The 23667-nt window shown below is 37.7% G+C and overlaps 1 protein-coding gene across 1 annotated transcript; it reads left to right on the top strand.

Annotated features, from left to right (window-relative positions):
• The first annotated feature begins 707 nt into the window (after window positions 1-707).
• ttc21a (tetratricopeptide repeat domain 21A) lies at window positions 708-23150 on the top strand. Its single transcript, XM_036589523.1, has 29 exons — window positions 708-847; window positions 1073-1202; window positions 1294-1404; window positions 3030-3196; window positions 3945-4067; window positions 4225-4382; window positions 4506-4590; window positions 4805-4903; window positions 6285-6477; window positions 6667-6764; window positions 7525-7719; window positions 8218-8353; window positions 8481-8638; window positions 11455-11664; window positions 11784-12022; window positions 13180-13252; window positions 13342-13452; window positions 13567-13705; window positions 14304-14404; window positions 15283-15471; window positions 15564-15674; window positions 15793-15874; window positions 16824-16974; window positions 17518-17679; window positions 17805-18003; window positions 19610-19834; window positions 20797-20917; window positions 22531-22598; window positions 22917-23150. Exons 1-29 carry the CDS (start codon window positions 821-823, stop codon window positions 22992-22994), a joined length of 3939 nt encoding a protein of 1312 aa, XP_036445416.1. The 5' UTR covers window positions 708-820; the 3' UTR covers window positions 22995-23150.
• The last annotated feature ends 517 nt before the right edge of the window (window positions 23151-23667 follow it).

The following is a 23667-nucleotide window of genomic DNA, read 5'->3' as shown; positions in this document are numbered from 1 at the left end:
CCTAAAATAATCTGAAATAGAAGATTGATTTGAGATGAACGTTTGGTCTCTTCTCCATCTTAACTGTCACTATTTAAAATGTTTCCAAATGTTTGACTGGTTTTGTTTCTTGCAAATAACCATGAACATATCAACTCTGCTGAAAAACAATTTTAGACACCATTAAAAATCTCTGTTGGTGTCCAGTAGTCGGTGATGGTGTATTGAGTTGTCCTGATGGATTGATGTCACAGTGTAAAGGACTGTAATGGTGTAACAGGTGTTCTGGGACTGATTCCAGATGCTGCTGCTGGTGTCCTAATGAGATCTAGAGGTGTCCTACATGAAACTAAACATTAAGCCAATTCCCATTAAAAAGCAAAAGCATCAGGTTTTAAGCCAAACGGTTCTAATGGTCATTTTTCTGCAGGGAAAACATGGGCATACTTATACATTGTGTAAACCTGATAATATAATCAGTTTCATCCTGGAGCCCCAGGTTCTCCAAATTTTGGAATTATGGGCTTTAGTTATTTATGTCCAGTGGAGGTTTTTGTGTTAATATAATATGAACTATGTGTCGTTGAAGTACAGCATGTTTTGAGGGCGTTAACTGCAGTAATAGTCGTTTGGATGTCTCGTGTTTTCAGACTCTGAGGGGATTCAGAGCTGAGAGTCTGAGGCTCGTTAGCAGGTGTGGTCTTGTGTTGCGTAGCAACCGAAGACGCTTGAGTTTTTTACTGTACTAAATCTCTGCTTTTACTGAGAAGACCTCAAAACTTACTGCCTACCAGTGAACGAGCTCTACCTGCTCCCTGTACTCACTGAAGACGAAGAAACCATGGCAGAAACACATCCGACATGTTTAGTAAGTTTCAGCATTTATTTATTCTAACGTTAACCTTGGCGCTGGAAAGTGCTGCCTATCGTAATGCTAACGATAGTCTACGTTAGTTAGCTAGCTAGGTTAGCTAACTAGCTCGCAGTCTCCGGAGCTAAGTTAGTTGAGTTACATGTTAGAATGATAATAACATTACTCCTGAACAACCCAGGGCAGTTTTATCGATGGTCATGGCTGGGTTTGTGCTTTCAGGCTTCTCTGATATATCTCCTGCGGGAGCGGTTCTACAGGCAGGCCGTAAACAGCGCTGTGAGCTTTCTAAAAACTTACCCAAACGACCCTGTGCTCCTGTTTTTCAAAGCGTTTGGAGCTCTGAATGAAGGTAACTCGGAGTGAGTGATGTCGATAGCTAATAATGATGGTAGCTAGTGATGCTGGTGGCCGATACATTTTGATCCTATTTTGTATGAAAGGACGTACTCAAGAGGCCATGAGGGAGCTGACCCACCTGAGAGACAAGCCTCAGACCTCGCTGTGCTCAGTGATGGCTCTCCTCTGTGCACACAGGCAGAGTGAGACCGTTGGTAAGTTGTCATTAGACTCTTTTCATTGATTTGGATTCACGTCTGTTCTAATTTAGATATTTGGACAGGCTTCTTTCAAAAGTTCCAGAATTTGCCTTGTCGTTAAGGCTGAACAGTATTGGGGAAATTATATTTTTGTGCGATATTTGAAATACAAAAAGGAGCAAACGTGCCCAGATAAACTGTTTCCAAATGAGCTAATACCACTCAGCAGTGGAGAGAGTGCATTTGAAGGGCAGTTAAGATACTAGTTCAGTATTCTGGTTAGGACTTCATGATACTGTAATTTATATTACTGTTGCCTTTGCAACTTCCCAACATATTGAAAACATGTGTGAGGTGGTTAAAGATTGGCCAAAAAATGTTAATTCTGACCAAAACTGTTTATTTTTCTTGGACCATGTGAATGCCTTGTTTCATCAGTCAGGAAAATGTGTGATTGGTCAGGATGTTGATCGCACACAGTAAAAAATACTGTGATTGGTTAAAGGCTCATTTGCATATTCCACACTCAATCAGTGGATCAGACACAGCAGTGCTGCTGGAGTTTTTAAACACCTCAGTGTCACTGCTGGACTGAGAAAAGTCCACCAACCAAAAATATCCAGCCAACAGCGTCCTGTGGGCAGCATCCAGTGACCACTGATGAAGGACTAGAGGATGACCAACACAAACTGTACAGCAGCAAATGAGCTATCATGAGCTATCAGCAGCAGATGAGCTATCACAGTGTTTAAAAACTCCAGCAGCACTGCTGTGCCTGATCCACTCGTACCAGCACAACACACACTAGCACACCACCACCACCATGTCAGCAGTGCTGAGAATGATCTACCACCCAAATAGTACCTGCTCTGTGAGGGTCCATGGGGGTCCTGACCACTGAAGAAAAGGGTAAAAGAACAGGGCTAAAAAAGTATGCAGAGAAACAGATGGACTACAGTCTGTAATTGTAGAACTACAAGTGCACTTATATAGTAAGTGGAGCTGATAAAATGGACAATGAGTGTAGAAACAAGGAGGTGGTCATAATGTTATGCCTGATCGGTGTATATATATATATATAGTGTACATGCTTGCAAGGTAATGTTTATTAAAAACTCAAAACATTTATAAGAACATTGCTGTTGTGGTGACAGTAGTGGTTGCCCTACCAAACTGGACATCTGGACGTCATCCGATCTAGGTTATTTCATTTGGTTGCTTTTATTGTTACTGCAGCAATAGGCTCAGTCTAAGGCCAGCTTATTTAACACGTTATTGTATATAAGGCTTTATTTCATGAGTGATATTAGCAAACTTCAGCCATTGGACACCATCTTTAATGCTAGTTGGGCCAGCTCCATCACATTAGTGGTGGTTACAGTTAACAAATTCCAACAAAATCTGATTTGGAATAATTAGTTCTGTATCCAAACAAACAGGCTTGTCAAAAGGGGAAAAACTTGGGGGGAAAAAGTGCAAAAAAAATATTAAAGGCAAGGGGCCATTGGGCTACAGGCTCTGCACTTTTAGTGGGCAAAATGTGGAATGTTGTGGCCAGGGGGCACTGGGCAGTAGGCAGTGTTGACCCCTTTATTTTACAACCCTACTTATCATACACTTACTTGCACTGTCCCCCTCAGACCGAGAGGCTGTATCTGAACTGGACGCCTGTCTAAAGATGTCCAGGAGGACAGCTGGGGACAGGGCTCTGTACTTTGCGTCCCTGCTCTACTGGATTCTGGGTCGAAATGAGAAGGCCAGAGATTATGTCGAAAAGATGTTAAAGCTGTCCAGTTCCTCTTCACAGGTGTGTACTGATTAGTTTGTGTTTTACTTTAAGGCCAACTTAACAACTTAAAGGCTCTAATGTCAAAGTCAAGTCAAATTTATTTGTATAGCGCTTTTTACAACTGATGTTGTCACAAAGCAGCTTCACAGAAATCCATTAAAGACAAAGTTTTAACATGAAATGCCATTTTATAGCTTTGTATAGCATTTTGAATAGAAATGTGTTCGTTAATATTGTTGCTACTAAATTTATTGAACTTTGTTTGACGCTAAAGTTGATTTTTTTTTTTACATAATTAGGCTAAATCGTGGTTTGATGTGGAATGCTCCATTATACTACGTCACAGAAAATTATTACATGAAAGTAGTTTTCAGAAGTTTTAAGAAAGGGTTTAAATGTATATTTAAAATCTTTACCTGACGGAAAAGCACCTGTTCTCAAAGAAAAGGTAGTTTTTGAGTTTACTACTGTTTCACCAACAAAGACACGTGTAGGTTCACTGGTTGTTTTGAATAGTAAATAAAATGGCTATATTTGTATTCCTATCACCACCACTGTAAAGAAATCAAAATCTTTAGGTTTCTCTACAATAAATCATATCACATAAAACCGCCCTGAATGACTCAATAGCTAAAATAAAAAAGCTAAATAAATAACAGAAATTTTGAAAAACGTGTGGAATTCCACTTAAGGTAAATTCCGCTTCTGTAAACAGAAGCATTAAGGGTGTAATACTTATTAGTCCGAACTGTCTGTGTGTTGACAGGGGCTCATTCTCAAGGGCTGGATTTTCCTGACTTCTGATAATGATGTTGAACGTTCTCAAGCTGCCCGCTACTTTGACAGTGGACTGCGTGACTCCAAAGATGTATTTGGATTGATGGGAAAGGTACAGAATTCCTTACTTGATGTTCCGTTACACATCTGAAAAGATCTAGTCTACAATAAGGCACAGAATTATTGTTTATTTTATAACTTTAGTTTGTCTCAGTGTGACACATGTAAAATGACACATGTAAACTTACCTTTGACCTGTTGTCTCACAGGCTGAGTTCTTCATGGTGAGACAGAATGAGTCGCGTGCGCTGGACATGGTCAATCAAATCATAGCCTCCCATCCTCAATTCATTCCAGCACTTGTTCTCAAGATGAACATATTCATGTCTCACCATAACTGGGAACAGACAGCTGAGGAGGCTGAGAGGTGGGCCTGATGTCAAAAAAGGGAAAATTATTCCTCAACTGTTGTGCTTTTCCCCTCCTTGAAGATTCAGTGTGATTTAATTATTTTCTCAATTACTCTGCTCTGTTTGCCTAAATCATGTAGAATCCTAGAGACAGATGCTCATAACTTGAAAGCCCTTCAGATGATGTCTGTAATCTCTGCAGCGAAGGACGGTGATATGAGGAAGGTAATTATGCGTTAGTTCTTGCATAATGGCAAGCGCCTGTCATGATGATTTGGAAAAAACAGTTGACCGGAGTGGTAGGTTCAATATGTTATATATATATATATATGTAAAAGCTTATTTAGCTATAACAGATGTATCTGGAATGAGTGATTTACCTGTTCTTGCCTCTGTCAGAATCAGATCCACAACATCATCTTCAGGGTTTGTGTTGCAGGTGAAAGAGTATCTTCAGCGGCTTCTGAGTGCCGTTGAAGTCACTGAGCCCAGCACTCTCAGCCTGCATGTGGAGGTCACACTGCCCATCAGTAGACTGGTATGATGTGATTCTTGGGTAAATCAAATGGAACTTGCGTGCAAATAAATATAGTATGTCAGAGACCACCCTTCCTTAATTTCATTTCCTGTCAAAACCGCTGTTAAGTACAAGTTTAAATTCATTCAAGTACAAATTCATTTTACAGCATCAGGGACAAAAGCACAAAAGACATTTAACAGAAAATTACATAGAAGACAATTTTGTGTAATATCAAAATTTTCAGTATTTAGTGTGTCCACCCCTTGGACTTTTTACTTCATCCGTTCTTGTGTTCAGTTTTTAAAGCAGCACTGCAAAAGATTTTTTGGTTAAAACTGACAGAGATTGCATTACTGAGTCAGGAGGGAAAAAAACATAGTAAAATATAGTGTGTGCGCTGCTGCAAGCCACCCTGTAAAGCCTGAAATAATTGAAATGTCAGAGGTGTTGGGTCAGATTTCACTAGAGGTGGGCAGTATGACAAAAAATAATATCATGATAATTCAAGGCATTTTCATGATATACATACATAATATTTCATTTTTCTATGATTAACAAGTTGGAACAACTAATAGAATCTATAGTACTACATATAAAAATACTAAATCCAGTTAAACAGGCCTAATTATGCTGACGATATCCACAATATTCTCAGAAAGCATATCATGACATAATTTATCACGACAACGATGAAACATCGTCATATCGCCCACCTCTAGATTTTGGAGTTTTTGAAAAATACTTCTTTACATATCAACATCTCACACACAGACTCAAAAAGAAGATCAGGTTTGATGTTTAGGTCTCAAATGCAAAATCAACATTATGCTGATGAATATATGATGACAATAGTACATAATTCACCTGCATTTAGAAGACACATCGAGTTATTTTTAATACTCTTGACACACTCACAGACATCAGGTGTACTTGCTTGAGGAAGGGGTCCAAAACTCAACCGATGTTGCAAAATGTTCTTAAACACATTGCGTGTAGAAAGTAATCCCATGTACCTATTTTATTGTTTTGTCTATATCATATCATTATTGAGGAGAAATGTTTCCTCAAATATTAAAAGTCGTTGATTTTCTGCAGGGAGCAGTCTTAAATATGGCATTTTTCTGGTGCACAAGTTTAACGTTTATATATGTATATACATATGGAGAGGGGGAGAGAGAGAGAGAGAGAGACATAATTTTTGCACCGGCCGCATTTTATGTTTCATTTTTTCCCTGAATATGTTAAATTCAGCAAATACACAGTAATTGTACAGTACAAGTGTATTGTCTAAAGAGGATGTTTAACTTAAAACAACAAAAGTAAGCTAACTAAAAACCAACAAAACATGTAATTTGACCAGGGGCGCCCAAACTTTTACATATGACTGTGTTTCCTACAGTGTGGACACAACGGAGATGTTGTTCAGATGCTGACATCATTTGTGCAGAGAGCTGTGTCCAGAGCTCCTCATGACTCTGCTCTGGCCTCTGAGCTTGGCTACCTCCTCACTCTCCAGCACAAGTATAAAGAGGCCCACAGATGGTACACCAAAGCTCTGAATGTAGACCCAGGGAGCGTAGCTGCATTAGAAGGTACATGAACCAGACCTCAGGTTTAAAAACTTTGATACATCACAAACCATTATTTCAATTATGGTGATTTTTGATGTTTGCATTTGTTTCATTGAAACAAACTAGTATCCATTATTATGGTTGAATAACCACAGCTAAAGAAGGTTAACCACTAGGCTCCTGTGTTGCTGCCTGTTAATGTCTGTGCAGGTATGATCAGGTGTCAGCTGACGGATGGACAGGTGGAGGAGGCGGCTCAGCAGCTGGACTTCTTCCATGAAGTGCAGCAGTCACTTGGACGGTCAGCGGTAAGTCTGCTACAGTGGTTCCAAGCTTATTTGTCTTATACACCTTCATATCCCTTTAAGTGTCACTGTACAAAAAAAATAGTATCACCTAAATGGCAACTGGACAGGAGAGGGCAACAATGTTTTTTTTTATTTTAAATGTATTTATATTCATATTAACCAGGATATTACACATTAATAAACATTTTTAATTATTCATGTAATCATATTATTTCATATTTCAACAATTTGAAATAATAATAATAATAATAATAACTGGATATTGACCATATTGAAATGATTTGTGTCCATATAAAAGACACTTTTCCAATAGTTTAATGAGCTTGAAACTGCTCCATAACAAAGTTTTTATAGTTCAGTCCTCCTTCATCATAATGTCTGACAGTTATACAATTGCAGTAATTTGTCATTTACAATACAATTTACTGTAACATACTGTTTTATTAAATGACAGTATAATATATTTTGTATTCTAGTGTCCATTCTTAACAGTATACAGCAGTAGGTTCATGGAAAAATGAACTACCCTAGAATTCTTAAGTGCTGTAAATATGCAGTATTGTACTGTAAGATATTGTCTAATACTGTATATTTTTGGGGCTTTAGTACCAATAAAGCTACCAGTGACTTACTATAATTTTACAGCAGCTGTTTTTACAGTGTGGGGATGTTTGTGCTTTCTGCTGTGTGAGCACCTACAGCTGGCAAACACTAAGCTAGGTCTACTAAGCTGTTAAACATAGCTGTCTTCATTTGGCAGGAAGTGACCCTTCTGCAGGCCCTGTTGGCCCAGAAGAAGGGAGCTGCCCAGGAGAGTGTGGTGGCCCTACTGAAGGAGGCCACAGAGCTCCATCTGCAGGCCCTCCGAGGGCTTCCCCATAGTGTGGACTACCTGCAGAGACTCAACCTCAATTTCCTCCTTCAGGTTGTCAGAATGCATCTTGCCAACAGCCAGGTATGTCTCTTCCCCCTGACACGTTTTGAAGAACAATAAGACATTTAGTGTATTTTAGGTATTTTGTCACTGTTTGTTTAACCCCTTTTGGCAGTTCCAGACTTATCTTCTCATAACCACACACACTATATATCCCCCTCTATACTGCAGTAACAGCCTCAACTCTTCTGGGAAGACTTTACACTAAATGTAGGAACATTGCTGTGAGGAGTCCCAATCTATTGACAATGCTTTTTCTAAGGAGATTATACAAGTCCCAATTGAATGCCTGTGTCAGTAATGAGTGCATCTTAAAATAGCTGAATTCACTAATTAGAAGGGGTGTCTGGACACGTTTGGACATAGTTTACGTAACATAGTAGTTTCACAGTAGTTACTGTGTAATTCATAGTAGTTATTAGATAATAAGTCATGAGGTGAACAACTGAACAAGCTTAGTGTTCAGTGAGTTAAAGCTGACTTTGGTCTTTAAATTTAAAACTTTTTTCGCATCTGTAGGATACTCCATATGATGCTGGCCAGCCCCATCCCTTTGGACTGAAACACTCCAGTATGATTCTAGAGGCTGTTATTAGAGCTGCGCCTGGTGTGTTTGCCAGCTGCTACTATATGGCACAAGTCAAATTTCTAACAGGTGTGTGTGTCTGTTAAGTTACAGTATGTAGATATTGCTTTAAATAAAGTTTCTTAATGAAGGAGGTTGTTTGACTAAGCCTATAAAAGAGCCTAAAGTAAGACCTTTTAGCAACGTGTGTTTAAAGGTGATCAGGCAGCTACTCAACACTTTCTGAACCTGTGTATGGAGAAGGAACCCACCATGCCTGAGATCCATCTCCTACAGGCCAAACGTCACCTCCATGCTGGAGACTTCAGCAAGTGTCTCAGCTGTTTGGAGTCTGGTGTCAGCTATAACTTTGAAGTAAGTCAGAAGGAGTGTGAACACACCGACTCTAATGCATAAATAATTAACAAAAGTCATAAGAATAACGTTTCTAATTACAATGATTGCACTTGGCCAGCACCAGAGTGGGACTTGTTTGCAGACCAGGAGTTATGATACAGACCAGCCCACCTCACATAGCATTGCCTTCATGCAAAATAGCTTTTTCCAAAATCTAAAATCTTCATTTTTTCTCTTATTTATTATTTATGCCACACTGAGAAAACCAATGCGGCAAGCTAGTGATAAAATGAAAACTGTCAAAAGCTTAACATCTGTAGTGTTTCTTATATACAACATCAACATGAAACTCAGTATTCTAATGCTAGCAAAGTAGGTCAGCTTTTCTCATTGCCCACCTGCTCGGATATGTCTTCCTTTTTTCAGTAGCTTTTTAGTTCTTCTCTTCTCTTTACTTCTCGGTGCCACCTTGTGTTTTTTGTCAATTGAGCCTTTGCAACGAAAAACAGTATGTGACTTTTTTTGAAAGAGTCATAGAAGCATGGTGTGGCATTGTTTGATGCCCTGTATTTAAAATAAAGGGTCACTAAAACATAAATGAAGCATAGTTTGACTATTAAATGTAAAAGATTATTTAAAACAAAATAGAAAACAAAATAACTGATAATCCAAAAAAGTATAAATATAAAGTATAAATACGGTTTCCACTGGAGGGGCTCGGTTCTTGCTGCTGCTGTCCATCTTCGTATAATTTATGTATGAAAATTGCTACATCAGTAATGCAAAAAAGTAATGAACTCTGTAAAGCACTGCCTATTATGTCAGCCAGATTCACACCATTGCGATGAGTTTGATCCACTGATTTCTCAAGGCTGATGTTAGCTTCTTATTCAAATTTACTTTTCACTTTAAGTAGTGGAGCAAATAGATGCTAGCGCCCATACAGGCCTGTGAATGTAAATGCTACATCATTTAATGTAGAACAGGAAATGAGAAGTATAAGCCAATTTCAGTTTCATCTAATCTTTATCCACTGTACAAGGCCCAGTTACAGTCATCAAACCAGGCTGTACCACTTAAGTTGGAGGCTGCTGGTATAACCCATAAGTTATTGCAGAAATACACTTGAATGTAGCATTTATAGTTCGTTTATGCATTCTTGTGCTTAAATGTGAGTTTATACATTAGCTCATTTGTATTCGTAACTGGTGCAAAATGTTACCTGTCCACGAGGAATTCTCCTGACTGTCCCGATGTCCCACTCTGGCATTGCACTAGGCTATTACGAACACACAAGACTGTGTAGGTGTGGCAGTTACATATAAATATTAATAATGCTAAGACTTTTTATTTATTTATTTATTTATTTATTTTTTTACAAGCTTAATTTATGTCTTTAGCTCACCTTATATACTGTCACATTAATAAAAGGTGACCAGAATTCTGAATGAAAACCAGGAACATTTTCAGTTTGGCGGTCAATATATCTTTAAAATATCCAATGTTTTTATCTATGGAATAAAAAAGAGGGGATAGTTCAAGTTTCATATCTTTTGATCATGGTAACTGTTGTACTGTTATGAACTATGGTGAAGGCCAACTGATAAAATTGGGTACCAAGTAAGTAACAACTTTGTAAACCATGTCAGAAAATCATACAGTAACCTACCATGGTGAGTGAAGCTATTGTACACTATGGAACAATCAATAAAGAAGCATGCATGGGAATCAATTACAATAGTCCTATAAAAGATTTATATTTCTTGCTTTTCCCCTCACAAGATTTGTTCCTCGTCGATTTTTAGAAATAAGGTCACTAAGTAAAAAATGGTCTCAGAAGTCACTAAGTCTAGGTTTAGGGACATGTTTACCACAAAAGATTCAGTGGTTGTATGAGCCCATAATTCATATTGATATTCATATTAAATATTTTGGCAGTAAAAAGAGACCTGTGGCTATAGCCCAGTAGCTGGACCCTAAACACAGAGATGGCTGCTTATCAACATATGCCATATGTCATGTATCGATGGCTTAAAAATTAACACAGTTGAAAAAATTACGCTTTATTTGTAGAGCTGTGTTGGCCTGTTTTTGCCCGAAACAAGCATTATGCGACTGTCCCCGGAAAATGGGGACATTTGGTCCCCCTGTGGTTATATGTATAAAAACAGATTTTTAACCTTTTTTCCTTGTTAGTACTGTAAAAGAAGATGATTTAGATCTGTTTCTGAGCCTTTTTGTTCCAGTTAGTTTGAATAGTCTGCTGGCCGTTTTTATTTGGTTTAGTAGGAGAATAACAAGAATGAAGTGTTTATGACTGACTGAAGAAACCATAATCGCTGGCAAAAGGAATTAAACACCATATTGAATTGAAACTAGGCTGAATGATATCGTTTACTCGAATAATGCCCACTGAAATGCCCAAAATACAGTTCTAAGATATAGCCATTTCTTCTGACTGTATTTCAGTAAGGTTTAAGCTAGCTTACTTTAAAATGTCTTAGTAGTTGCCAAATGATTTGCAGTAGCTGCTGGATAAAAGTCGTAAAATAAATAATTGATTTTAATAAGCCTGCAGTTTAAGTAATTAATAAGTAAATAAAAATATAGTTGCTACCACATTGTTTTTAACATGTAATGACCACTGTCATAGATAAATGAATATTTGCTGATACATTGCTGGTACAAGTAACAACCACCTTGTAACAAACTGAAAACAAAGACATACTGGCTGTCATGTTGCTTTTACGTAAAACAACCATCTTATATTTTTTACAAACAAAAACAACAAACACGCTTTAAGTGTGTGAGTGAGTGCAGATGTTTGTGTTCAGTTACGACAGATGCCTCAGTATAACCTGATCAAAGCCAGAGCTCTGAAGGGGACTGGGGAGCTGACAGCAGCCATCCAGTGTCTGCGCATGGTGTTGAGCATGCCAGGGGTCAGGAGGGTCACTGAGGGACAGAAAACCTCCCTCTCACTCAGTGAGAGAGTTTCGGTGTTCCTGGAGTTTGCGGATGCCCTGCGGCTGAACGGAGAGCAGGTAGAAAGTGCTGATGTGGACCCTTTTTCTGAATGATTTCGATTTGGAAGTGACCTTTATATGACATTCTGTGGTACAATACACTGCAGTTGCTTTTTTCATCTTTTCTGCCTGAGCAGCATGAGGCTGCTAAGGTCATGCAGGATGGAATTTGGCAGTTCAAGGAGACCCCCGAAGAAATGCGGGTTATGGTGGCTAATGTAGACTTAGCCTTGGCTAAAGATGATGTTGACACTGCTCTTAATGTACTGCAAAGTGTCCCACCTGGCAAGTCCAGCTACATACAGGCCAAGGAGAAGATGGCCTACATTTACCTGGAGAGAATGAGAAACAAGAAACGCTACATAGAATGTTACAGGTAGATGCATACGATCCACATTAATTTGCACTGTTTTACATTCATAGTACACTGTATGTAGATGTAGAGGAGTGTAGAGGTTAGGATTTTATCCAGTTTTTGATATTTTAGGTGCTTTCAGTGTCTTGATTGTACAGGGCTCTAATAATGTAGTACACAGATAATCTGTGTGTCATTGATTTGGCTTAGAAAAAGAAAAGCTCTCAAATAGAACTTTTACATGCCAGCCTCACCAGCCCTCTAACAAAATAAGCCCCTCTACAATGTATGTGTCGATGCATGCATAAGTCCCTCCATCATTTCGCATATTTAGAAATTTTTTTGTTAAAATAATCATCCTTGTTCCATAATGCACTCAAAATGAGTCAGTCTACTCTAAATGGGACTGGTGATGTGAAGTGTATTTGATAAGCATGCTGTATGTATAAGAGTGATAAAAAAAAGTGTGTTCCTGATAGCATATACTAGCAAATACCATTATTTGTCCTCACTGCCTTAAAACATGACCAAAACAAAGTGAATGTAACTCTTCGTTACTGGGAATTTATTATGCATATTGGTTTTTGTTATTAAACTTGATTTGGTTGTTATGAGGAGTCTTCAGTAACAATTCAGTATAGATAGACATTTAATTTAAAACCCATATAATATCTATGAAATATATTTGATAAATCTTAACAAACCAGTAGTTCATTATTAACTATTTTTTTAATAACTACATTACTAAGCAGTAACTAAGGTGTATTAAGCATTTTTCAGAGCATTTGTAATGCTCTGGTTAAGCTTTATCAAGCCAGTAGTTGGTAATTAACCTTCAATGACAATTAGCCATTATGCTTAATTTACTCTAGCTTAATAATGTAGTAATGGGCAGACAGTTAATTACCAGTTATTGGCTTGATAAATTAGTTACCATCTATGGACTTTATTAAGGCTTAATAAGTATATAATAATGGACACCTAAAATGTTGTGCAAAAGATTGTGATGTTCAATACACAAATAGAAATGCTCTGGAAAATGCTTAATTCACTCTACTTACGGCTTAATAATGTAGTAATAAGCACGCAGTTACTTAGCATGTACTGTTAGGCTTAAGAAGTGCATTAAAAGGGCCTCATAATATCCCCCTTAACTGAAGAGTTTTCCAACATTTCAGGGAAATCTGTGAACAGCTACCTGGACCTCACTCCAGTGCGCTGCTGGCTGATGCCTTTATGAAGATACAAGAGGTACTTCTGGATTTCTATATACATGCAATTTATTTTAATCATTTGTTTTAATGTTCATATCAAAAGACATTTGTTTTCTCCTCTTCTAGCCAGAGAAAGCTATTGAGGTCTATCAAGAAGCAGTAAAAATGGCACCCAAGGAAGCTTCATTTGCTACGAAAATAGGCCAAGCCCTGGTGAGAACACACCAGTACGACAAGGCAAGTGGCAGTAAGTTAAGGTGGAACTACCTAGTGGTAGTGGTGGTAGTGTTTATGTGTAAAAGGACCGAATCCTTGCATGTCTTTAACCTTATTTTTTCTCTTCTCCTTCAGGCTGTTAACTACTATGAGACTGCCCTCAGCACCAGCATGCAGGACTCTGTGTGTCTAGAGCTGGCTGAGCTCCTGCTTAAACTCAGGCGTTTTGAAAGAGCTCAGCAAATCCTAGAAAAGGCCTTGGACCATGAAGACAGTAATACATTTGTTTTTTGTTTTTTTTTCAATTAAATTGGATGTTTTCATTTGTTGTAACCTGTGCAACTTTGAAGTATTCATTCTTTGTTCCTAAGTTATTTTAAAGTTAACATTTATGCAAGTATGGCCTTATGCGAAACATTCGGGTGCCCCTGATCAAATGACATGTTTTGTTGGTTTTCTAAGTGAAAATAAGTTACTTATCCTCTACAGAGAACACACTTCTGCATGTTTTAATGCACAATTACTGTTTATTTGCTGAATTTAACATATTGGAAATAATATAAAAGATAAAATGTGGCCTGTGCAAAAGTTATGACACTTTTTATTGATCATGTTTTGTTTTTGTTTTTTGAAAGGGGTTTAAAAACTTTTTTGCATACAGCTGTATATGTTGTTATTTGCTCGATAGGTTTGTCTACGCATGTTGCAAATACTTGCGCTTCTACACTTTTCTTCAAATTGTAATACTGTTATTGTGTAATTAACACTTCAGATAGACTGTTTTATCGTGCAGCTTTAGCCTACTTTACTAAATCAGTAACATGCCTCATATGAGTTAAAAAAAAAATAAGATGCCTTTCTTGCCTTCTTAGGTGCTAATCTGTCCACAATGATAAACGATGTGGCATTTTTAAGAATGCTGGTGAAAGTGATGCATGCCAAAAATGAACCTTGTCTGGACAAGTTACAACAAGTTAGTGAATATTTTCTGTACAGTTTGAAGAATAATTTTAACTATGCCAAGTATAATTTAAAGTATCATCGTAAAGAGTAAACAGTGTAGTCTCAGACTCAAACTTCAGATATTTCATAACTTCATTTTTATAGCTATTATGCAGCTCTTTGTCACTCAGTATTTATTATGTGTTAGTTTTTATTGTTATTATACTTGATTTGATTGTTATGAAGAGTTTTCAGGAACAATTCAGTATAGGGTGACATTGTAATGTCCTTATAATTCAGTTTTAAGCATTTTCCAGCATTTTTCTTGTAATGCTGTGAATAAGCTTTACCAAGCCAGTAGTAATTGACCATCACTGATAATTAGCCCTTATTTGCTTCCAAAAGTAAAAATGCATACTTGACATGTTGGTAGGTTAATATCGTTTATGTTGTTATGATATTTGTGTAATGCATTGGAACCATCCTGATTTGGTCTCACCTGCTTCTGGTCTTGACTCAGTCTCAGTAAGGCTTTATAAGAGTGTTACAAGTGCTGTGGAAAGTGCTTAATTCACCCTGGTTACTACTAGAGTGAATTAGTCTAGTTACTAAAGTGGTTCTGGGAACAAGGAAAAAAACAGAGTTGCTTCTAGAATATTAATCACACCGTTTTTGTGAGGTTGTTAGCCATTCGGGGTTTCTGAGATTACCTGCATACTAACTGTAATCAAAGGCACTTAGCTCAGTCTCTCAGTCTTCTCTTCCTCACCATGTTTTAATCCCTAAGCACTACTGCATGTCGTGTTCCTTTTTAATGTTTGATTAGCTCGTTGTAGAATATTGCCATGGTGCCTTTAAGGATAAACCATTCACTTTTTGATTTCCCTGAATGTTTCCACCCATCTTCAGATCTATGAACTCCAGCAGAAGATTGTGAGACGTTTGTCATTTGAGCAGCCAGAGAAGATTGATCAGCAGAAGAGAATGGCAGCAGTCGTTTGCTGTGAGCTGGCTCAAAAGTTCTGCAGCAACCATGATCTTGAGAAGGCCAAGCAGTGCTACTCAGAGGCCCTGATGTACTGCACAGACGATATAGAAGTCGGTGTCCTAGGAATCTTCTAACATTATGTTTCAGAAACTGTTAGAACGTTTTCTGGATAATAAGCAGTTCCATGTTTTCTCAACTTCAGATTAACTTCCAGATTGCACAGCTGTACTATGAGCACCACAGTCTGGATTACTGTGAAGACCAGTGTCTTAAGATACTGAAGCTTGATGAAAAGCATACCTCCACATCTATGGTACCGTCTGTATATGTGGTTTAGAGTCAGCTTTTCAAACAGTGGTTGAGCCTTGTCTTGGATGAAATACTTTCATATACTGTTCACAATAATCTCTTTGCATTTCTCATGCCTTTAGCTGTTAGCTGATGTGGTGTTTCGGAAAAACCGAAGAGAAGAGGCCATCAAGCGGTACTCAGACATCATCTACCAATATCCAGGTATTGTTCTTTGAAACAAGTGTAGATAAAAGTCTAGCTATCATAAGTTTATGTAATGAGATGTTAGTTTGTGACAGTGCTGGTTTTCATACAATTTTCAGTAACACTTTACTTGAACCCTGCTGCATAACACTGACATAAGCATGTCATAAATATATCATGTCAGATTACATGACAGATTGTGTCCAGTAATATATCAGTGTCATGTTACCTTTCCGTTAATTATCTTGACAGATATCAGATGACAGACATCGTTAACACTTTATTTTGAGTGGTTCTTTGTAGATGATTAATAAACTCTTAACAGATTAGTGAAATAGCAGTGATGCAGCAGTAGTGCAGCATCTGAATACATTGAGGTAAATATCTTGAAGATGTTCTGTTGATACATTACTTACATTAAGTAGATGTATTGTTGATGTGTTACATGAAGATAGACTTTATATTGTACGTCCATAAAGCAAAACCTTACCTTACCCAACCTTACCCACAACCTAACCCTCACCCTGACCCTAATCCTATCCCTAACCTTAACCTCAACTCAAAACCTAACCCAGTTAAACTCCAGTTACAGACTAGGCATGTCTGTAACAGCTTGTTGAGGATGTTGAGATGTGCTGTATCATACCTGTTATATGTTCGGTAACTTTTCTTACTCCAAATAAAGTGAAAAATAATCGAACTCAGCAGATCATAAATAAATTAGCCAAAATAAAAGTTAAATAAAAGTCTCTTGATAATCTACTAAATGTATTCACTGCTGCTATGTCATTCATGTGTTGTTGATATGTTATTGAGAGCCTGTGGAGTGTTTATTTCATCTGACAAGGACCGCTCAAAATAAAGTGTCACCCAGACAGTGCTATGCAGTGATATGTTTATAGCGTGGTCATGTCAATGTTATATAGCATGGTTCAAGTAAAGTGTTACCCAGTTGTCTCTTAAACAGGCAACTTTTGTGCGCTGGCAAAGCTTCTCCACATGCTGCGCTGGGTGGGGAGACTGGATGATGTACTGCCTTTCTTTAAGACGTGTGAAACCTACTCTTCAACTGCAGTTACAGAACCAGGTTACAACTACTGCAAAGGACTCTACTATTGGTCAGTCTCAACAAACACTGCAGAATTTTCCATTACATTATGGGTACATTAGTGATAGAATGCCTGCTGATACCTATACCTATTTTATGGAGCTAAAAAATGAAAAATGTTATCACTTTATAGCAACAAAAATGAAACAGATTCCAATATTTTTAGTTAAATAGTGCTTTACTGACTGATAAGATTGTTAGCTGTCAGTATTGAATCGATAGTTCACAATTGTCTGATGTATTCAATAAACTAATGAACTGTAGAACCCATAAAGTCTTCAGTAATACAAAAATTGCAGCGCAGAAGGTGGAGTCAACTGTACAAGATTGATTTTATTTTTCATCAATTACCTTCACATACTAGGCACCAGCTCATAGCAGCACAAGCTTGTAACAGCCTCTGTAAAGAATTGTATTAGAACACATCTGTCTCTTATCGGCACAATTTTCCTAAACGTATGGAACCTGAAAGCAAACGTGAATTAGAAATGTTAATGCGTTTTCCATCTTTACTGAGCCGTTTGATTGTTGAGGCATTGTTTGTATGTATCAGGCATGCATACCGTGTGAGGGAGGCACTGATACACCTGAGCCAGGCCAGGGGGGATCCAGAGTGGGGGGAAGATGCTGTGGAACTGATGGTGCATATCTGTCTTAACCCAGACAAGGAAACATTTGGAGGAGAGGTGTTTGAGAGCTCGGAGGAGGACCTAGAGTAAGTCTGACTCAGCAGCACTGCACTGTGAAGACGCATGAAGCAGAAGGTTTTTGGTATAATTACATAATGTAATATCATCATCAGTCTGATTTGTTTGGCCTGTTTTTCATAATGTTCATCAGTTCTAGTCCACCGTTCGCCTTTGGGGGTAAATTAATAGGAATGAGCATAGCCCAGGATTTGCTCAGGACCTTCCGGCCCCGCTCTAAAACTGGCCAATACAAAGCTGTCTTCCTTTACAACCTCTGCCTGGTCCACAGCAAGGAGCCGAAGCAAGTGGAGAAGGCTGTGCTTGTTCTGTCTGACATGGTGGCAAAAAATGTAAGTGTAGGAATTGTCTTTTTTTTTCTTTCATGATGTACGTTATTGGAAGCAGGCCTTAAACACACATGAAATATCATCATGAAATGATGAAATATTTCCATACATAATTTCAAAAACCTGTTATATACAAAACTGATACACATAGATATACAGCATTTTCAAATAAAATACTTCACATATTCATAGGAAATTTAGCAGATGTTAAACTGATAACATACATATTGTTGCTGTCCAAAAAAAAACTCAATTTTTTGCAATGTTAAGTTGTCTACATAATTTTAGCACAGCAGCTGACCTGTATATTGTGTGAAAATTCATGATTAATTGATCAACAAAAATGCTTCAGAATTGCTTGGTATAAAATTATGTTGCATTAACTTACATTTAAGGCTAAGAAGGTTTTGCCCTCTCCTGTAAAGTCACTGTTGTGGAGATACTTGTTGTTTTTTTTGGGACAGCGATGATGTATTAGTATATGAGTTAACATGTAGGGAAGATGGTCACCTGAAGAATAATGTTCATTTACTGTAAAAACATAAATCATATTTTTTTGTCTTTTTTAGCATATACAGGGTGCATAAACTAATATACAATTAGAGGAAATAAATTAGAAGAACAAGCAATGTTTCTGTTAGGGCACAAAGTCCTACAAATGGGTAAAAATGACCCCTGCCCAAGGAAAGAAGCCTGCAGGGGGAATCTTGCATCATTTGCCGTCTGATATTTACATAATCACATATAAACAAAGCACTAGCATTTAAAAGTTCACCTAGTATGATCAGCCCATTTAATACTAGATATGAAGACAGAATTAGATGTGTTTTTACTCTGCCTAGCTGCACACATACTTGCATACAAACCAGATAATCTGCAGCAAGATGGCTATAAATGTTGATCGTTTATTGAACAGTTAATCTTACACTTATATTTTTAATTTCTTGTATATATAATATGACTTAATATAAATGCATAGATCAGTATTTCCAAAGGCAACAAATTAGGTTAACTGACCTCAAAAAGGTTCTGGAGGAATAAATCTCAGGAATGCGGTCAAAGGGGCACTGTTAGAGGGAAAGCCCTGCGTTATTTATTCGGCAAGGGGCACAGCTACAGAGGGGCCCTGTAGCATGTCAGGGGTTATAGATGCCATTTTAAACATTGCCATTATATATTACTTCATAAGCTTTTCTCAGGGGACCGTCAGGGGATTGCTGGCTTCACCCCTGTAAGGTTTCCAGATGAAATTTTAAAATTAAAGTCCAGAGCACAGCTATTCCATAAATGTATGAAGATTAAATTTGGCTCTGTCATTTGGATGTACAGGACATCTTTACCAGTCTTCCTATTTTTACCCACAATTCCTACTCAGATTGTAAGTTTTGAAAGTTATAGTAAGACTATCATTTAAAAAAATGATATTGTGTTATATTTTTTATGATTTATGTACCATAATTAAAAAAATGTCATGGTTGTCAGTGGCACTGTCGGTAAAGAGTGTTTATACTGTTAATAATAGTTTTGTGTTAAGAGCTGAATCATTCTTATTTTTCTTAAGTGTGCTGAATCTTGCACAAATACATTCAGGCTTTCTCTTTGGCTGTAGGTGTTGTTGGAGGCCTCGTTACTGGTAGCTGCTCAGGCTTTTCTGCTGCTCAAACAGTCTCCCAGGGCCAGGAACTTTCTGAAAAGGATCAGCAAAGCACAATGGACCCATGGCATCGCTGAGGACTTTGAGAAGAGCTGCTTGCTCCTCGCTGACATGTACATAAAAATGGGAAAATACACAAATGCAGAGAAGCTTTTGGATGACTGTATACGATACAACATGGTGAGAAACTGCTAGATTTGCTTCGGCCTTGGTTGGTACACTACCAATTCTGAGGTTATTGACCTTGATCGGAAGTCAAATTATGAATGACACATCTTGTTGACTTTCTGCAAGTACCTTCCTTTCAGAGCTCCAACAGTTGACGTACACTCTTAAAAAGATGGTTCTTCAGGAGTTCTTTGGTAAAGACAGTGGTTTTGCATGCTTAACGGGTTCTTCATTAGATAGATGAAGAATGTGTTGTATATGGCTCTATGTAGAACCTTTTTGAAAAGGGTTCTATAGCACCAAAAAGGGTAGTTCTGTTGTTACAAGTTTGGCATCGTAACAATGGCAGAACCATTTTTGCATGTAAATGGTTCTTTGAGTGTTCGTGGTTCTAGAACTCTTGAAGAACCATCTTTTTTAAGAGTTTGTCTACGAGAACACCCACAAATGAGGTCTTTTGTAGCAACTGTTGCCAGGTTGGAACTTTATTGAATGCTGGTAAAAACATTATCCAACCTAATAGGAGATTGTACTGCGCTTCAGTCACTTCAGAGTTGATGGTTATTTACATAATTTTGGGTTTCCAGTTTAAATGGAAGCCACTGAGCAGAACTGTGTTGTTGTAGCTAATCAACATCAGGTAGATTGGAATTGACATTGATGAATTTTCCACCATGCTACATTAGCGCTGTCTGATCTGTCCTAACTGTGAGACGGTTTCACAGGGATACAAAATAAATATGACACAGTATCATAGTTACAGTTTCTCATTGTGTTCAAAAGGATTTTTGCCTACAGTAGATACAAAAGAACACATCTGTGGGCGGAGCGTGGATAGGTCAGTTGTTCTTCTCTCTGTGTAAATTTATGGTAGTAAAGTTGTTGAAGTAGTATCCCATATTGCCTTTTACTAGGCCATTCCATCAATGGCATGATACAGTGTCTGTTCATCTCTTATCGTTGTGCTTATTCAGTCATGCAGCAGGGCATACGAGTACAAGGGCTTTATGATGGAGAATGATCAGAGATACAAGGATGCTGCTCAGCAGTATGAGCTGGCCTGGAAATACAGCTACTTCACAGACCCTGCTATTGGTGAGGAGTCTTTCAGTTTCTCACTGGAACCCTAAGTGTTCTTGATTGTCTGTCTTAAAGGTGCATTAGTCAATTTATTTCTTTTATTACTAGTACATATCACCTGAAAAATGAGAAAAAAAATTGTTTTAGCATTGGCATCCACACAAGTATATTTTGTGCCTGAGAAAGTCTGTTTGGAAAACTGCAGGGCAGAGCAGACGGCTTATCTCTGTTTACTCTGACCTCCTGTCACTTATTTTAAATGACACTCCCCTACACCACATAAATCCACCCCCAGAAACATGCTGAAACACAAATTTACATTAGAACCTCTTTGCAAAGATGAAATTATAATTAGCAACGTTCCATTTGCACAGAATGTAAATGTGAGGCATATTAAGCGTTAAACTGTTTGAATGGCTGACTTTACATAACGAATAAAGTAGACAAATCTTTATCACTCAGGGAGTTTGCCAAAGTAATGCTTTGCATAAAGCTCCTTCACAGAGATGTATGTAAAGTCAGTTGCATCAAACTCCAGTGCAGGTAATGAAGCTATCTAGACAAGGCTGAAATTGGGTTCTTATTCAAACTTTGTTCCACCTTAAAGGCTACTGTGGAGGTGAAACTTGCCTCATTACAAGTCATTACAAAAACAAGACGCTCTTGACTATTCTCTATTATTCTCTAGCCGCAAATCCGTATGAACTGAAAGCCAAATGTTTATAGGTTTGTAGCTTTACAGTCCCCCGGACAAAAGAGATAGGGGAGTTTGACGCCTGCTCTGACCAAACTGCCATACAAAGACGAATTTGGAGAGTACATGGATAGCATGATTAGACAGAAAGTCTCTCTAATGAGTGAAGTGTAATGGTATATCATCATAATTTAAGTGCCTTGAGATAAACCAGCCTATGGCCATGGTATTCACTGTTGTTAACAATTTGTGAAATTTTTGTTTTAGTTATACAAAGGGCCACACTCAGTGTGCTCTATTGAGAGAGAGAGGCTACATTGAGTGTTTTGATCTTTCCCAAGCAATGTTAGCATCCTGCCATAGTTTTATCGTCTGTATCTAAATACTGAAGACAATACTCTTAATATACGGTCTACCTCATTTCTTGAAGGTGAAGGCATGCCTCTTAATGCTGGCAAACTCTGAATGGTCTCGACACTGGTCATTGTCGTTTCTACAGGTGTGCTTTGTGGAAATGGAGGCAAATCCAAGGAGTAGCACACACACCAGTGTTGTTGTAGTTAACCTATTTAACCAATTTAACTTTGACTCATGCACCTTTAATGCTGGTGTTCTTACATAATTTGATAGATAGTATCTCCTTATTTCAGTTCAGGGTCAATTTGTTCTGCTTACATGAACAACATATCGTCACTGTCCCTTCTACATCATTTGAGCACAGCAGCTGCATTTACATTGTGTGAAAACTTCATGATGACTGGACCAAAAGAAATACTCCACAATTGCTTGGAATAAAAAGTCTTTAAATTAATTTACATTAAAAGTAAAGAACATTTTTGTCTTCTTCTGTAAAGTTGCAGTTTTGTTTTTTTTTATTTTTGGACAGCGACGATATGTACTGATATAATGATATGTTACTGTACTGTATTCACAGGATACCGACTTGCCTTCAGTTACCTCAAGTGTAAGAATTACACACAGGCAATTGACGTGTGCCATCAGGTTTGTAAGCCACTTTACAGTAAGCTTTGCTTGGTCACATAGATAAAATCAGGCCTGGGTATAATGTCAGTAGAGGAGAGAACCACAGCAATGAGAAATGTCTGTGACCTAACACTGAGACAGTGAGTGGGGAAATAGTGTTTGTATTGCAGTATGTTGTTTTTATCTCTGTGACCACTCAGCAGAGGTGCTTATCTCTTTATGTATCTTCACATTATGTCATTTGTAAAGTTTGGGTGCAGACTGTGTCAGCGGTAGTTTGCAGGGAGGCTTAAGTATAAAAACCCTTGTATAGAGACTGTGTTTTTGTTTCCTCAGGTTCTGCTGGAACATCCTGATTACCCTCAGATCCAGGCTGAGATTCTGAACCGTGCCCAGCTGTTGCTAAGACCATAAGCATGAAGAGTCTTTTTTTATAGTTCAAACAGCATTCCCATTTTATAGTTACATGGTTTTATAGTACATATGCTTTTATAGTTTGCAATATAAAATGGATGTGTTAAATGGGCTTAAACTGGACTGCTCTCTGTCCCTTCGATATGCAATATGTTTGCATATTTTACATATCAATCTGAATTTGTACAATGTTAATAATGCACTGCATAAGTGTAGTAGCTAAAAAATTAATAATTATTATACTGTACAGTGCCTTAATCAAATGAACATATGTGCTGTCCTTTAAAGATTCGTCTTTGAACCTCAGCATTCAATTTGTGGTTTCTGGAATAAAATATAATGCAAACATTTAAAATATACATAATAAAAATGTTTTTGCATATAAAAGCTTAATGTGTATGCATATAAAAGCCCAGTGCATTTTTAAAATTAATAAAATAAGTTCATGTATAATTTTTTGTGCATAAAATAGTCTTAAGTAAAAGGCTTAGTGCACATTTTTAGACCTAATAGCAAACTATGCCAAGAAAGGATGCGTCTGTTATGTGAATAAGCTTTTTGCCTTCTGTTCTGGCTAATTTCCTTTGTCAGGGCACTGCATCAACTGCTTTGAGTTTCATAGTAATATTAAGGATAAGGTGTTTATACCACGAAACACCTTGAATTTTCACAT

The sequence above is a fragment of the Colossoma macropomum genome, unplaced genomic scaffold, assembly GCF_904425465.1.
Source record: "Colossoma macropomum unplaced genomic scaffold, Colossoma_macropomum, whole genome shotgun sequence".
NCBI lineage: Eukaryota > Metazoa > Chordata > Actinopteri > Characiformes > Serrasalmidae > Colossoma > Colossoma macropomum.
The sequence above is the reverse complement of the archived record's forward strand: the minus strand, read 5'-3'. Positions and strand labels throughout refer to the sequence as shown.

Coding starts and splice junctions, on each gene's coding strand:
- ttc21a (XM_036589523.1), top strand. CDS start 821: ATGGCAGAAACACATCCGACATGTTTA. Junction 17,680..17,804: donor AGCTCGGAGGAGGACCTAGA/GTAAGTCTGACT, acceptor AATGTTCATCAG/TTCTAGTCCACCGTTCGCCT. Junction 18,004..19,609: donor CTGACATGGTGGCAAAAAAT/GTAAGTGTAGGA, acceptor CTTTGGCTGTAG/GTGTTGTTGGAGGCCTCGTT.